Source organism: Oncorhynchus tshawytscha, linkage group LG10 (genome assembly GCF_018296145.1).
Source record: "Oncorhynchus tshawytscha isolate Ot180627B linkage group LG10, Otsh_v2.0, whole genome shotgun sequence".
NCBI lineage: Eukaryota > Metazoa > Chordata > Actinopteri > Salmoniformes > Salmonidae > Oncorhynchus > Oncorhynchus tshawytscha.
The window spans coordinates 70,995,010-71,011,331 of NC_056438.1; the positions used below are offsets into that span (position 1 = coordinate 70,995,010).

The window sequence follows — 16,322 nt, forward strand, 5'->3', positions numbered from 1 at the left end:
GCGTTAAAATACCGACGTTTTAAGACGGTTAAGGTCCTTGTGTAATTGTAATGTGATATTGTACCCCCTAGCTCGATTGTCTATTGTTTGTAATCTATGTATGCTTGTGTTCCCTCGTGTGCTTTATGTATTGATTTGTTATTAATAAAACATTAATAAAAATATTTAAAAAATATATATACTGATGTTTGGCCGTCACACTGTTTAGATTCTATATCACTGATAGAGTGAACATTATTAATTGAGTTTAAAAAAATATATGTGGATTCCTGACAGTACGTAGAGCTATACAATTTTCTGTAAAAATTGATACAGTATTTAGCGATTAATTGTTGGTCATCTGTAATAACACCATCAATGTTTTACTTATGGACAGTGTTATTTTTAGAGTGAAATTTCTCAAGTCTAAAGAAATAGGATGAATTCTGTTCTCCCTCCTCAATCCATTTTTTCCCGAGATCTAATAAAGGCTCCTTCTGATTTTAATATATATATATTAAATATATATATATATTATATATATATTATCGAGTTTATTTTGTAACTCAATTAGTTCCATCTTCTCCTCCCACGAGAGGCCGGCTGGGGACCTCTGAGAAAGGGAAGTTATCTTAATGCTCACTTTTTCCTCCTCAGCTCTTCTGGTCTTAGCAAGATTACTACCATATTTTCTAAGGTATTTGGACACCTCAAATTTATAGAGCTCCCAGTTCTTGCAATGAGATATTTCTTCACAAGCCCTTTCCCAAAAGTGTGAGAGCAGATCTTTAACCTCAAATTGAACTATATCATTATTTAATAATGAGCTATTTAGCTTCCAGTAGGATGGTTAAATAAAGGTAAAATGGTTAAATAAAGGTAAAATAAATACAAATGTTTGGTGTAGTAAAAGTTTACAGTAATGATCGTAATGTCATTGTAACGGATCACAAGACAAATAAAGGGGTCACATTCCGAGTGTAGAATATTACCACCAAAGCTATTTTTCATTGTAGTGACACAAGCGGAGTGTTCAGATCCATGGGAGAGCCAAATATAGTTGCCCCACTGTGACCTCCAGAAGTTGGCATCAGCCGAAATTGAGTGAGACTCTTGCAAAAATCTGTTCGAAATTGTTTAGCCAGCTGCTTCACATTGTTTTGTAACCCCCTAGCATTGAGAGAAACTATAGACAAAAGACAAAACAACAAAGATTATATAAAAGTATAAACTGTAGTAGGATGAGTCAAAGACGTTGGAGCCGTGAACGTAAACGATAAGGAACCGAGATCTGCACCATTTAAGTCAATTTAAAGTGAAAATAGCTTATTCCATAACCTTTGAGCTAGACGTTATCCGGCTTTGAAATTCAACTCAACTGAAAATGATGTTCAAGACCAAACCAAGGGTTCTTGTAGTAAGAGAGACTAAAAATCCTATTTAGTGTAATCAGGAACTATTCTGAGCAATAAAATACGAAATAATAATTTAAATAAAAGGGTACCTACTATTTTAAGTACATACGAAAACTGATCATAAAAAAAATAGAATAAAAATGTTTGACATATAAGACCTTTTTTTGGAAATAAGTATTAATAAGTAAATAGAACAATAACCGTGTAAAGTCAGAGCAGACCTGCATGCCCTTTAAAACAGTATCTTAGTTACTGTATACCCAACCCATCAAAGTTGAAGAGATTATAGAGTCTATCAAACATCTAAAGAACAATAAATCACCAGGTGTTGATAGAATTACATCAGAATTTTACAAATTATTTTCTGAACAAGTAGCTCCCTTCCTATTTGAAGTATTTTTTAGAGAGTATTAAAAACATTGTTCCCCCTCCTACAATGAGTCAGGGGTTAATAACACTGATACATAAGCCTAAAAAAGAAGTGCTGCTCATCGATAACTGGCGTCCAATTTGTCTTCTTAATAATGGCTATAAGATATTAGCCTTACTACTTGCAAAAATGGATGCAAAAATGGATGCAATCATTGATGAAACACAGTCTGGCTTCATGAGGAACAGACATATTTCTAACAATGTCAGACTAGTATTAGACATACTTGACTACTCAGACCTAATAACTGAGGACAGCTTCATATTATTTTTTAGATTTTTATAAAGCATTTGACACAGTAGAGTATCAGCTTCTCTTCCACTCCCTTGAGAGACTTGGCTTTGGGGATTTTTTCTGTAAGGCTATTAAGACTCTCTATGCAAATGGTAACAGCTCTATCAAATTGAAATATGGCACCTCACCTAGATTTGAGTTAAAAGAGAGGAATCAGGCAAGGTTGTCCTATCTCTCCATACCTGTTTTTATTAATGCAAATTCTTTAAATAATAGCTGGTAAAGAAATTATTATAAGCCAGCTGGCTGATGATACTACACCTTTTCTGAAAGACGCTAACCAAATTCCCATATCGATCAATGTGATACAATCCTTTTCCAAAGTGTCTGGTCTATATCTTAACATTAATAAATGTGAACTCATAGCTGTCAAAGATTGTGTGACACCTTCATATTATGGTATTCCAGTAAAAGAAGAACTTACATATTTAGGCATAACCATTACTAAGGATCAGAAGTCTAGAGGCTTACTAAATTTGAACCCTCTTATTAAAAAAGCCCAGAAGAATCTAAATCAATGGCTACAGAGGGACTTATCTTTAAAAGGAAGAGTCCTAATAACCAAGGCTGAAGGTATCTCTAGATTAACATGGCGCTCTATCTTTATATCGTGACGGTAAAATAAACAAGGAGATAGACCAGATGCTTTTCAAATTTCTGTGGAGAAACCGTATCCGTTACATTAGGAAAACTGTTGAAATTGACCTTATTTTCTGGACTTTACTACTTTAAATAATACTTTTAAGATCAATTGGATAAAACAATTCCTAAGACCCACATCCACCTGGAATTTTATTCCTCATCATTTCTTCTCTACTTTTGGTGGCCTTATTAACTTCATGTTGTTTTGAAATTATAATATTGACAAAGTTCCAGTGAAACTTTCTGCTTTTCATCGGCAGGTTTTCTTGTCATGGTTCTTAATTTATAAACACAATTTTTCTCCACACAGATATTATATATGGAATAATCGGGATATATTGTATAAAAATACTTTTGTTTTCAGAATATTGGTTCCGAAATAATATCCTATTGGTGAGCCAACTGGTAAATGCAGTGGGTCTTTTACTCAGTTATAAGGAATTCTTATCCCTTTACAAGGTCCCTGTAACACCTAAAGATTTTGCAATTGTTTTAGATGCCATTCCCTCAGGTGTTGCTCTGTTATTCAGGAACGTGTCAAGACCTGACCCTCAGAGCTTACCTTCTACTGACACTGTTGACTCATCAGTAGGAAAGATTTGTTCCTCTTTTGGTCCATTCTTCAACAGAGCGATACGAACCTTGTTTCAGCAGGATGTTGTATGTCATGCCTTTGTAACGGATGTGAAACGGCTAGCTAGTTAGCGGTGGTGCGCGCTAAATAGCGGTTCAATCGGTGACGTCACTTGCTCTGAGACCTTGAAGTAGTGGTTTCCCTTGCTCTGCAAGGGCCACGGCTTTTGTGGAGCGATGGGTAACGATGCTTCCTGGGTGACTGTTGTGTGCAGAGGGTCCCTGGTTTGAGCTCGGGTATGGGCGAGGGGACGGTTTAAGTTATGTTACATCTTGTTGGAAAAAAGTTTGGATGTTGCCACACACATACCTACTTGTTAACAAAATGAAGTTTCCTTTAAAATTATTCATAAATATTATCCTGCCAACCACTATATGAAGAAGTTTAAGGAAAACAACTCAAATTGCTCCTTTTGTAATGACCACCCAGAAACAGTGTTGCATCTTTTTTTGCTTTGTATTCATGTAAGAAAACTGTGGCAAGACATTAGTAGACTTATAATTGAACACATTTATGAAGATTTTACACTATTTTGGAGAGATGTACTGCTTGGATTCTTTACATACGATAGAAATAAGCTGAAACATTATGTAATTAATTTCATTATTCCTTTGGCCAAATTTCATATCCACAAATGTACATTTACAAACTAAAAACACATTCTTACCCTAAAAAAGAAAGTGAACTGTATATTAAGACAATTAAATACTCTAACAAAAAAGCTGTTAGAATTAAGTGTATGTATGACCCTTTATGTCCTTGTGTAATTGTAATGTGATATTGTACTCCCTAGCTCGATTGTCCATTGTATATAATCTATATATACTTGTGTTCCCTCATGTACTTTCTGTATTGATTTGTTGTTAATAACAAAAATAAATAAAAAAGATACTGATGTTAGTTTTTACCATTGTGGCTACTACAGCGCCATCTAGCAGTTGCGTCGGGGATAAATTTACAGCTGAAGAAATTTAGCAAAATAAACTAATTTAGTTAACCTGTCTCCTAACCTGCAAAAGCAGTTCCGCTAACCTGCCACGATAATTCTCATTACCTGCTACTTAAACTAAATCCCAGTGCGGACAAACCATCAGTATCACCACACCAAAATCTGTGGACTGGAAATAAATTCAAATCTAGGATTAGTCAAGTATTTAATTCTCTTTGGAGTCTCAATAATATAGCTTCAGCATAGTTATAGTTGATGGAAATTGAATAAACAACTCCAGTAGCCTTCTTTCATATCCATCTTTAGACTGCAATGGAGTGCTTATATCCATATAAATAATCCGTAAAACAATGCCAGATGAGATCCCTAATACTAGGCGAGTTGAGGATTAAAATAGAACAGGTGTATTCATACCGCAGATTGCTTCCATTTTAAACGTTTTGCAACAAACAAAAAACTGAATTTGTCCAATAGAAACTCGTTTTGCTAAGTTTGGTTCTTAAACGGTACATGGTTTCCGTAATGAATACACCCCAGGCCGTTGCATTGATTCAGATGCACGTTCTCGGCCAGGGAAAGATCCCACTATTTTTCCTTCATTAGCCTAATCCTTCCAAATGCATGGAGTGAATGAGCATGCACATCAGGGGGGGAAATGTGTGGAATCACACTGTACATGCAGATCATTTTTTCAAATACATTTCATTCAGGTTGTAACACGACAAAAATGTGGAATAAGGGGTATTAATACTTTGAATGCACTGTACAGTCATGGCCAAAAGTTGAGAATGACACAAATATTAATTTTCAAAAGTCTGCTGCCTCAGTTATGATGGCATATACTCTAGAATGTTATGAAGAGTGATCAGATGAATTGCAAAGTCCCTCTTTGCCATGCAAATGAACTGAATCCCCCCAAAACATTTCCACTGCATATCAGCCCTGCCACAAAAGGACCAGCTGACATCATGTCAGTGATTCACTCGTTAACACAGGTGTGAGTGTTGACGAGGATAAGGCTGGAGATCACTCTGTTATGCTGATTGAGTTTCAATAACAGACTGGAAGCTTCAGAAGGAGGGTGGTGCTTGGAATCATTGTTCTTCCTCTGCCAACCATGGTTACCTGCAAGGAAACACGTGCCGTCATCATTGCTTTGCACAAAAAGGGCTTCACAGGCAAGGATATTGGTGCTAGTAAGATTGCACCTAAATCAACCATTTATCAGATCGTCAAGAACTTCAAGAAGAGCGGTTCAATTGTTGTGAACGCTTCAGGGAGCCCAAGAAAGTCCAGCAAGCTCCAGGACCGTCTCCTAAAGTTGATTCAGCTGCGGAATCAGAGCACCACCAGTACAGAGCTGAGGTGAGCGCTACCATCAGTCCTGTGTCATGCCAACAGAAAAGCATCCAGAGACCATTCATGTGTGGGGTTGTTTCTCAGCCAAGGGAGTGGGCTCACTCACCATTTTGCCTTAGAACACAGCCATGAATAAAAGAATGGTACCAACACATCCTCAGAGAGCAACTTCTCCCAACCATCCAGGAACAGTTTGGTGATGAACAATGCCTTTTCCAGTATGATGGAGCACCTTGCCATAAGGCAAAAGTGATAACTAAGTGGCTCGGGGAACAAAACATAGATTATTTGGGTCCATGGCCAGGAAAATTCCCAGACCTTAAACCCATTGAGAACATGGTCAATCCTCAAGAGGCGGGTGGACACACAAAAACCCAAACTCGGACAAAGTCCAAGCATTGATTATGCAAGAATGGGCTGCCATCAGTCAGGATGTGGCCCAGAAGTTAATTGACAGCATGCCAGGGTGGATTGCAGAGGTCTTGAAAAAGGGTCAACACTGCAAATATTGACTCTCTGCATCGACTTCATGTAATTGTCAATAAAAGCCTTTGACACCTATGAAATGCTTGTAATTATACTTCAGTATTCCATAGTAACATCTGACAAAAATATCTAAAGACACTGAAGCAGCAAACTTTGTGAAAATGAATTTGTCATTCTCATAACTTTTGGCCACGACTGTACGTGGAGAATTGTTTCAATACACACAAAATGAGGCAAGAATCTTACCATGTTTTCAACCCTTTATTACAATGTTTTTGTTTCTCATTTAGGTATACAAGCTCAAAAAGACAGACATTGAAAAAAAGGTATATTTCTGTTAAAAATGGCACATTTATTGCTACATTACTGTTATATACATGACAGTTCTCAATATCTACTTTATATATATATATATATTTATATATATATATATATATATAAATAAAAATAGGAAACTGGAGGCACTTTGAGGACAAATGGATTCTGTCCCCAATGTAAGAGCGACAGTTGGTTTTGTAGCAGTGTGACCGTCTGTTGAAGGGGGCAGAGATTGGCAGACCATGAGACCGCTGGCAAAATACTAGTTGTGCGTTTTGACAAGGGAAGTTAAGGATACTGTACTCAACATTTGCAGTTCAACATTAACAAAAATGAACACAAATAACATCAGCAATGTTCAGTTTTTCAGATCATAAAAAATAATAATCCCAAAACAAATGTGTCTTCTGTGAGACAGAAGAACCAATGGCAGCTTAGGGTTGTCATCTGGAGCATGGTTATTATGAAAGACAAACAGGCCAAACTGAGAAAAATACTGTTGCAATTCAGTATCACTCTGCAGGGAAAAATACTGTTTAGTTGATCTCTATAACATCAACGGGCCAGGTCTTGTATAGGTACATACTGAACATGTCAATTTCACATTTTTCATATCAAAACAAAAATGTCTCTCTGCCCTAGTTAATAGAAAACAAAGTTGAGAATGTTGAAAAAAAACAACAATTAAGGATGGATATGGTACTCTGAGTGTTGTCTAAATCATAAATGTTTTATACGGAAGATAACAGGTCTGGAAACACTCATATCCATTCAATTCTAGAAACTGGTAATAGGGCTCAGGAAATCAAAGTGGACTCAGTTGTTCAGGGATGCCAATCACTGAGAAACATAGGAAAAGGGTCAAAAACATTACTTTATATATGTACTGAAACACTTCCCTCCCATGTCAATCGTCTATATCTGTAAAAGGTTCTCTTGGAAAGCCACGCATGCAGTGACAATCACAGTGAAGTTTCAACAGTGACATTTTCAGGCCTGGTGAGTAACTACTAAGAATGATACCAAAGTCCAAAACCTAGCAAGCTGAAAAGGATTGCCATAAAATGAAACTGGTATGAAAAACGTAATACGTTGTTCCTTTTTCAACAATATCAGAGTTTGCACTTAAATGTTTAAGTGACAAAGCTTGCCAATACTTTGACATATCCTTTGATAGTAAGTGTGAAATAGTAACTGGTTTAAATGATTTATACAGACCATCTCCAAATGACCTGTACTTCCAAAATAGTTGAATGTTCTAGCCATATTAGGAGTGTTGGCGTTTACTACTTTCACCCCTTAGCAACTGGCACTTCTTGCTTTTGTCATCATAAAAAAAAGAGATTACTACGTTTGGGATGGAAAAAGAGATAGTTTGTTCCTGGCATCTAAAATGAGTTCTTACATTTAAACAAGGTAAACAAAAATAAATGCAATCCAAAAGAAAACTCATACAGCTATATTACAAAGTAAAAAATAAAAAAATAACATCACTTCTACAAAAAGGAGGATCCTTACAGACTTTATAAATTGTTCAAAACGCCCAATGCTTCCTGTAATTTTAAGGAACAAAAAATGTTGTCCATAGATGGCAGTTGAACGCATTCAAGGGAAGATCGCTATGATATTTCAGGACCAACGCTACAAAAATCAACCCTCTTGAAGTACAACCATTATTCCTTCCATACTCGTCGAAATAACTGTAGTCTACTTAAAAAAACAGACATTTCCCTACGTCGTACATAAAATCTTTAAGTACACATGACCTGGCCATGTAGGTTTGCCTTGCCAACTGATGACACTTGCTCCACAAACGTGAAGAGAAAGAAATGAAGGCAGGTGGTTGACTCAGTTTGGGACAGAGGGTACTGACCATGCATCCACATGGCCTGGCTGAAATGGAGACAGAACAGGAGGGGTAAGGGAGTGGCAGTGGAGGGGGAGAGGCTTGCTCTGGTTTAGAGAACACACACACTTCCTGCATGTTTCAGTCCAATCTCCCCAAGTCTGAGTGAGGAAGTCTTGAGATGACGGTGTGATCCTGTTGAAAAGTAGGTGAACAGGAAGTGGTTCTCAGCTAGTAGCGAGTCATGACCTGTCCTGGGTCTCTGTACGTGTTGGTGGGTGGGGACATCTTCACTGGGAGTGCTTCCACTCCACCCATGGCAGTAGCAACAAACAGATGAAGAGGACAAAAATGGAAGGCTTGTAGGATTCCTGGATCAAATAAATACCCACCATACAAATCCTTCAGACAGGCCTGTGTCAGCCCTTACGAGGGCAGAAACTTTTTAAAATCATTGTGCTATATAACAGCACTCTGCCTGACGATTGTCCCTTCATCACTATGACTGTCCAGTCTTTTACATTCTGGTGGGGTGGCTGGATACCTCAAACTGTACTGTGTTTCAGCCTTTTGAGAAAAAAAATGGTGGGGATGACGACGATTCTAACTCTCCCAAGCCTTGGCGTTATGCATGTATATCAGGCACATAGTTACTCACAGGTTAGATTCTGGTGTCACCTTTGCTTGTAATGAAACTATGACCTTCTTTTCAGGTGGGAATGGCAGATGACTACCCAAAAGGACACAAAAATCCTGTTGCTCACATGAGCAATTCATCCAAAAATACTATTTGATCCAAACAAATTTTGCTCCCAACATGTAAAGCAACTTCTCAAAATGTCTTACAAAAACATGACCATTAGGCAGAAAATCATTGCGTTTAAATTTCCTCTTTCTGTGGCCCCGTCTCTCCTTGGAGATCAGGGTGTGTTTACTGTAAATATTCTTCAAAACTCTGGTGTATAGGGGTGTTCATGGTCAGGAATGTGGCCACTGGCTTTGTCAGTTGTGTGTGTGTGTGTATGCGCTTCTCCACTATATGTGCTATATCGAGAGCGCACCTTTGTGGATTGACGCCCACTGAGATGCATAATAAGACAATAAGGCCACGTCTTCTAAGAGCTGTACAATCAACAGGAGCTGGAAGACAAACAGGGATCGTTATATTACACGTCTTTCTGCCATTGAAATCCACTGAAGTCCAAAACAATGTAACATTTTTTTAATGCATATTAAAATACATTATTGGGATGGAAAAGAACTTTCAGTGTACACTTGTAAAGATAGCGTAGACAATACCTTTATATATTGTTTTTATAATAATCTTTGAGAACTAAATCACCAAAATAAAAGCTAGACAGTCAGGAGAATTAAATTCCCCCAAACAATGAATTTAGTAGTAATGATTTTGTTATTATGTTTGAGCAAAAGAACACAGCATTAGCTATGGCATAACTTGAAGGAAATAGGCTTAGAATTCAAATGTCTTTACACCACCAATATGTTTAGAGGTGTGGCCTCTAAAAATGTCAAATTCAGACGGGCTGACCATGCTTATTTCCGTGTCCCCTGCCACACCCACCACCTATCCCCCCTTTTGATCCAGAAAAATAAATGTTATGCTCACGCATGCCACAACAATACATAGGGTATTGACAGTTACAGTATGACAGCTTACCTGGGTGTTACATATGGTTCACAGAGTTGTGTCCATCGCCGCCTAACCCGGGGTGCCCCCCTCCCATCTGCATCTGGGGGTCCACCCCCGAAACCTTCTCTTCCTCCCTCCGCTTCAGACACGCTGCCTTGGGGTTCAGGTTACGCTCTTTAGGAAGAGGAGACACGGAATCACAGGGGAGAAGTGGATCTATAGGTTCAGGTAAACTGATGCTGAGCACAAGACAATAGTCAAAGATGGACGCAAGGGGCTTTAACATCAGGTTTCACAGATTCTAGTAAACCGAGAAGGGCTTGGGAGGTTAGGCTTATCTACGAACGAGAGATGTTAAACAAAAAGGCAGGGAGATGCGACAGGGACGGAAAGTATGATTAAGGTGTAAATGCCGCAATATTCTAGATATGAAACAAAATAGAAAAATATATAAATTGGAAAATCATGGAGAACAAAAGACCAAACAAAGAGGAGACAGCTGGACAGAACAGAGGAACGGCCAGACGGCAGCAGTGAGGTCACTAAGTGTTTGGCAGAGGTGAAGCCCCTCCTCTTCCCCATCTCTTTTCGGGTTGGGTTTGGTAAGGAATCCTTCCAGAGCTACAGGGAAGCCATACCTCAGACCTGTTTCTCCAGGCCCAGTATTAAGAGCTAGTTGGCTGGGTGGGGTGGTACTGGATCATTTCCTAAAGGGAAGCCTACCTCAGACCTGCTTCTCCAGGCCCAGTATTAAGAGCTAGTTGGCTGGGTGGGGGTGGTACTGGATCATTTCCTAAAGGGAAAGCTACCTCAGAGCTGCTTCTCCAGGCCCAGTATTAAGAGCTAGTTGGCTGGGTGGTACTGGATCTATTCCTAAAAGGGGGCCTACCTCAGATCTCAAGGTCCAATATGAACCCTTTCACTGCCATGCTAGTTGAGTGATAGTTGGCTGGGTGGAGGGTACTGGATAATTTCCTAAAAGGAGGCCTACCTCGGACCTGCTTCTCCAGGCCCATAATGACCTGCGAGGCCTGCTGCAGGATGATGAGTTTGGTCTGGGCCTTGTCGCCGCGCAGGTGCACCTGCACCATCCGGCCCAGCTCCCTGAACGCCTCGTTAATGTCGCGCACGCGCACCCTCTCCCGGACGTTGTTGGCCGAGCGGCGCTCCCGCTCACGCTTCTCCTTCTCCTCTGCCGTCAGGTTGTCGTCGCTGGGCGAGGCCACGCTGCAGCTGCTGCTGAGGAGGGAGGGGGCATTATGGTACACCCCAACACCTGCTGCTTTTACCCACCAAGTTGCCCCTACGGATTTAAGTTACCCCTAAATGCTGACAGTTTATGTGGATAGCCAATTGCTGTTCCAGGGCCAGTTCCCATCTTTTGTCTGGCATAGTTAGACCTGATCCTAGACCAGCACTTCCCTACAGCATTCCCTGCACATTACTCTATTCACATCCTTGATCAGACTGCCTGACTGTGACATCATTCAATAAGTGCCATATTTGGGCAGTAGGCCAGCAGCAGGAAGTGGTGGTTGTCCAGATGGACAGAATGTGTTCCAGGGACGAGGAGGAGGAGGATCACGGATGGATGATCCCGGTGGAGAGTGGTGCGGTGGAGCAGGAGAGCGAGAGAGAGAGCGGATGGATGGACTGCAAAGGACGCGGTAACAGAATCCTTTTGTTTTTACACGGCGGAATCCTTAGACAAGAGCACTACTGTTACTGCTATTGTCCATGAACACATCTTTTAAGATCTCACAAATGATATTTGCAACTGGGAATATTTTTTTTTATACCCAAAGCAAGTTTTTCCATCACTTCTTGGGAGACATTCAATTGGCTAAACAGCAACTTAAGGTTATTTTGTCAAATTTAGTTTTTTAAAATGTTGAGTTACGGGTTGACAACCATCATACCAAATGTTCCAAACAGAATCTGACAGAACCCAGACCAACAGTCTACATCTCCTGCTGATCAGGGCCCAGGAGTGTATTCACAGGTGATAATATGAGGCTTTTGGGGGCTGTCAGTGAAGCGGAAAGAAGACCAAGAAAGAGAGGGAGAGGAGGAAAGACAGCAACACACCCTCTACCAGGTCTAGAGAATGGGAAACAGGAACACAGATAGAGAAACAGAGAGAGAGCTAGATGCTGGTGCCTCATGTTAAATACATCAGCGGTCAGAGATGTATTATCTGAATGAGTGGAAGCTGAAATCACTGCTGCCATCTGCAAAAGGAAATGACAGAAAGAGAGATGGAGATGGGTATGAAGAGGACTTCAATGAAATCAGTAAATTAAAAATGTTAACATTTGACGAATAAGGGCATGCAACACAGAGACACTGTAATACGAAAGTGAAGTGAGTTAATACACTGAGGAATGGGATAGGAGCAGAACAGTGAGCCCCTCTCATCCAATCACTACCCGTATCTGCATCAGTATAGCCAATCAGCAGGCAGAATACAGGGGGCTCAATGCTGTAACTTGGGAAAGGTGACACGTTGCACCAGGCCATTAACATTATACTCAACCTGGAGCAGCAAGTCTGAGGTCAGAGTTTTTATTTTTTTTTTTTTTTTTTTTTTTTTAAATGTTGAAAATGTGTGAATCCTCTCTGACAAAAAAATCTTTGCACTTCACTTTGGGCCATTACCCAAAGCTGATCAAATTAATTTAGAAGTCATTATCGGGGCCTGAAATAATTGTAACAGTGTAAAAAGCTAACAGAAACATAATGGGTTGTTAAACCGTGTTGCTAAGGCCTCATAAGAAGCAAAGTGATGGGAGTCAGCGATAGAAGCGTATAAGGGAAATCAGAAATATAATATTAATGGGTCGTTCCACCAAATGAGTGCCCTTCGCATCCCTTTGATATTTTAAGTAGAAATTGTGCACAAATATAGAATTTTAAAAGCCTATTAATTTAAATGAAGTGCCCTTTAATATAGACCACATGGAGAATTCAATCAGATTTTTTTTATATGAATTATATTATATATATTATATATTTATATTTTATATTTAGACTTGCTAAAGTGCAAAATTCAGCATTTTGACATGTTTCTCCGTGCAGCCTCTGACTTCTAGGAAGATTTTAACCCTCTTAAGCAACATTTCTCCAAGTTCTCACTATCATTGTGAAGTGCTAACCTTTTTGTTACTTTGACAAAGTCATTTCTGAAGATGAATTATTTCATACAATTAGTGATTCATTTAAGTCTGTCCCTCATTTTAAGGTCAACTCTGTTACGCGACTTGAACTCTCGTTTTAATAATGGTGAAACTATTCCTTCAATATTTTTTCCAAAATAAACATCTACTAGTCAAACGATAGTGTAAAAGTAGGTGAGCTGATTCTACTTTGTCCATTTGGTGTTTTGTGGTGTTTTGTGGTGGAAAACTGAGCTGGTCAAGTGTAACACTTCAACCCTGTTACACATAGAAATGTTTTAACAATTCAACTTTGTGAAGCTTGCATTCAAATGCCTCTCCCTGTTGCACACAAGCTTCCCACCATCACCAGGGGATTTATGGCTGATTTAACAAGAATTTGTCCACCTGGTTACTTCGGCTAGTAATTATGTAGTATATATTTTTCTTTGTACCTCTTGAGATGGGAAAACATGTTTTTTTATTAAGTTGAACATGTGCCCTTTATGACAGAATGTCAAAATTATGAGAATTCCAAAAGTTTTTCTTACACTTCTCAAAGGGCACCGAATTGGTGGAACGACCCCTAATATAGTGGAGGGGGAGGCAGTCACATGAAGCAGCCCAGACAGACCGACCCATGCTGTTTAGATCAGGCAACACATACGACACCAAACCAGACATGAATCCAGTGGTAGGTTGTATATGTGCACACAGCAGCAAAGCCTCAAAGGAACGGAGAAGGAGCCACATCCCAAACAGTCTAAATAGCTTCCTTTCCTCGTCCCATTTTCTCCGATCATAACAAACTAGATGGTTGGAAACTTGTTTTAATACTTGAAAGTGGCCTCATCGCCTAGTCTGCTCTCTATCTGCAATGATCTAAAAACACAGGAGCCTGACACCTTTCCAATGACTTCACATCAAAGAAGGAAAAGAGACAAGTAAAGCAAACCACTCAAGAGTATGGAGACATCCCAGGGCCTTTACCCTGAAGGATACTAGAAGGCATCAGAGAATTGGGACGCGGCCCTACCCTGGTTCTTTGTCCCGTCTAAAACTGGACCCCAGTGACAGCACACTGACCTCGGACTTGCTGCTCCAGGTTGAGTATAACATTAACGGCCTGGTGCAGAATGAGCAGTTTGGTCTGGGGTTTCTCATTAGTCAGGTGTAGCTGACACATGCGCCCCAGCTCCTTAAAGGCTTCGTTGATGTCCCGCACGCGCAGACGCTCACGGGCATTATTTGCCACCCGCCGCTCTTTCTCCCGCTCTTTCTTCAACTCCGGCGGCAGATCCTCGTCATCCTCGTCCTCATCATCGTGACTGATGAAGAGTCAATGTAGGCCAAGGGGGAGGTTTGGTTGGAAGGGATAGAAGACATATTTACTAAAGTGGACAAGACTATTACGTTCTGTTCTAATCACTTGCTAGAGAACTATTAAATGCTTTCATTCTGGGAGTGCTGTACTACAGCTTCTGGACCATTATGACAAAGAATAAGCTCTTCATTCTTTAAGCAAGAAAACAGGACTTTATATAATCCTCTAACATACTTCTGCAAACTCCTATACAACATACAAACATGTTTTCTTAATCAGTGTTGAAAATGTTAGGGTAAAAGCCAGGTTCATGTGCTGCAATAGCTGTGAAATGATCAAATCTAATTTCATCTCGGTTCAAGTCATCAAATTGACAATTCAAATACATAATATACTTACGCCATCAGTTACTAAACCTGGGGTATCCCTTTCAGAGCTTGTGTGTTATAAGAATGTGTTATAATTGCAAGATGATACAAACCTTCACTCAAGGCACCAACAACGGCACGGCTCAAGGAGCGAGAAAAGCGTTTGCTATGCCCGAGTAAATCGTTTATGCTGAAATTCTGCCGACCAGGTATAAATAAATAGATGTCAGTTTAGAAAAAAAATGTTATTTGGTGTCTATATTTCTGGACACACCCCCTGAGGTGAGGCGCACATGACTGGATACAGACTTACTCTGCTCCCGTGTCTGATAGGGAGGAAGAGAAGGTCTGGAAGGAGAACGTCTCTCTGAAAACAACGGTAGACACGAGGGCACACATGATAACAGTGCTAGGGAGAATCACCTCTTTTTGGGTGCTGGGGCTGTGTTAGGTTGAAATAGAGAGGGTAAACCTGCACTCCCTGAATGGACATAATCATTTTCAACAGATGTCTTGAAAATGATAAAATAAATCCTGATAACGTTCAGTGAGAGTTTACCCCCTTTATAATAACAGCAGCACAGTCCCTACGACAAATCATTGAGCCACATTCGCTAGCCTAAGCTAACAAGATGGTTAAACAGATCAAAATGTCCCACTTCCGATACCACAACAATCACCTAGTGCTTAGGTTTTGACAGGAGTTTTATTTACTTTGTAAATAGCACTGCACAAACAACACTAAAAAGAGACTGGAATGCAGTATGGTGTCGAAATGACATAATTTGATCAATGTGCCAACTGATCAGACAATTGACACGGTAATATCTGCCAGAAAACATCTGAATCCTAACTTAAACGAGCTCTTAATGTAAACTTCCAGGTAAATCATGCATTGACGATGACGACGACTTGCCTGAACATAGAAGTCCTATATTTGCATCTCAAGAGAGTGACTGACTGATTTCAGTCATATTAATGTGTCATTGCTACAGACAGAGGGCGTAGTCACCTTGTTCGGGTGCGAGCCTTCGAGTCTTTCTTCTCGTCCTCTGACTTGTCAGCCACAGAGGAGTTCTCGTCATCCTCCTTGTCCTCCCTTTTGATGTCGGCGCCACTGGACGAGTGTGTGGAGCGAGAGAGGCCTGAGGGAAAATGGGGGGGGGGGGGATAAGTCAATGCCAAGCACAGTAGATATTTTGAGAAAGAGGGAGAGTCAATCATTTTGTCTCCTTTCCTTTCCTGAATGGCAAGAGAGGAAAATAAAGAGTGACAAGGAGGAACTAACTGGTGAAGCCCTCAGGCTGGCTGCCAGGCTGGGCTGAGGGAGGGCCATGGTGACCATGCAGACCAGGACCACTAGAGGGCGGACCAGCAGAGTCCTCATGGTGGTTGGCCATCTACAGAGCAAAGGAGAAACATGGGATTCTATAGTTACAGTCCTACAGTCTCTTCATAACATAGCTGTCACA

The 16,322-nt window shown here is 40.1% G+C and overlaps 1 protein-coding gene across 8 annotated transcripts in view; it reads right to left on the reverse strand.

Annotated features, from left to right (window-relative positions):
- Positions 1–6,436: 6,436 nt before the first annotated feature.
- Positions 6,437–16,322, reverse strand: part of tcf3a (transcription factor 3a) — a 36,981-nt gene continuing 27,095 nt past the window's right edge. For 3 of the 8 annotated variants that reach the window (XM_042328979.1, XM_042328977.1, XM_042328976.1), the window contains 6 exons: positions 16,139–16,250; positions 15,863–15,995; positions 15,164–15,217; positions 10,995–11,242; positions 10,031–10,177; positions 6,437–9,492 (listed from right to left, as the gene is read on the reverse strand). In XM_042328979.1, the coding sequence (XP_042184913.1) occupies positions 10,038–10,177; positions 10,995–11,242; positions 15,164–15,217; positions 15,863–15,995; positions 16,139–16,250 (687 nt within the window). In that variant the 3' untranslated portion in view covers positions 6,437–9,492; positions 10,031–10,037. Of the gene's footprint in view, positions 9,493–10,030; positions 10,178–10,994; positions 11,243–14,244; positions 14,487–15,163; positions 15,218–15,862; positions 15,996–16,138; positions 16,251–16,322 lie in introns of all 8 variants that reach the window. The other 5 variants (XM_042328980.1, XM_042328978.1, XM_042328983.1 and 2 more) reach the window with 5 other exon arrangements.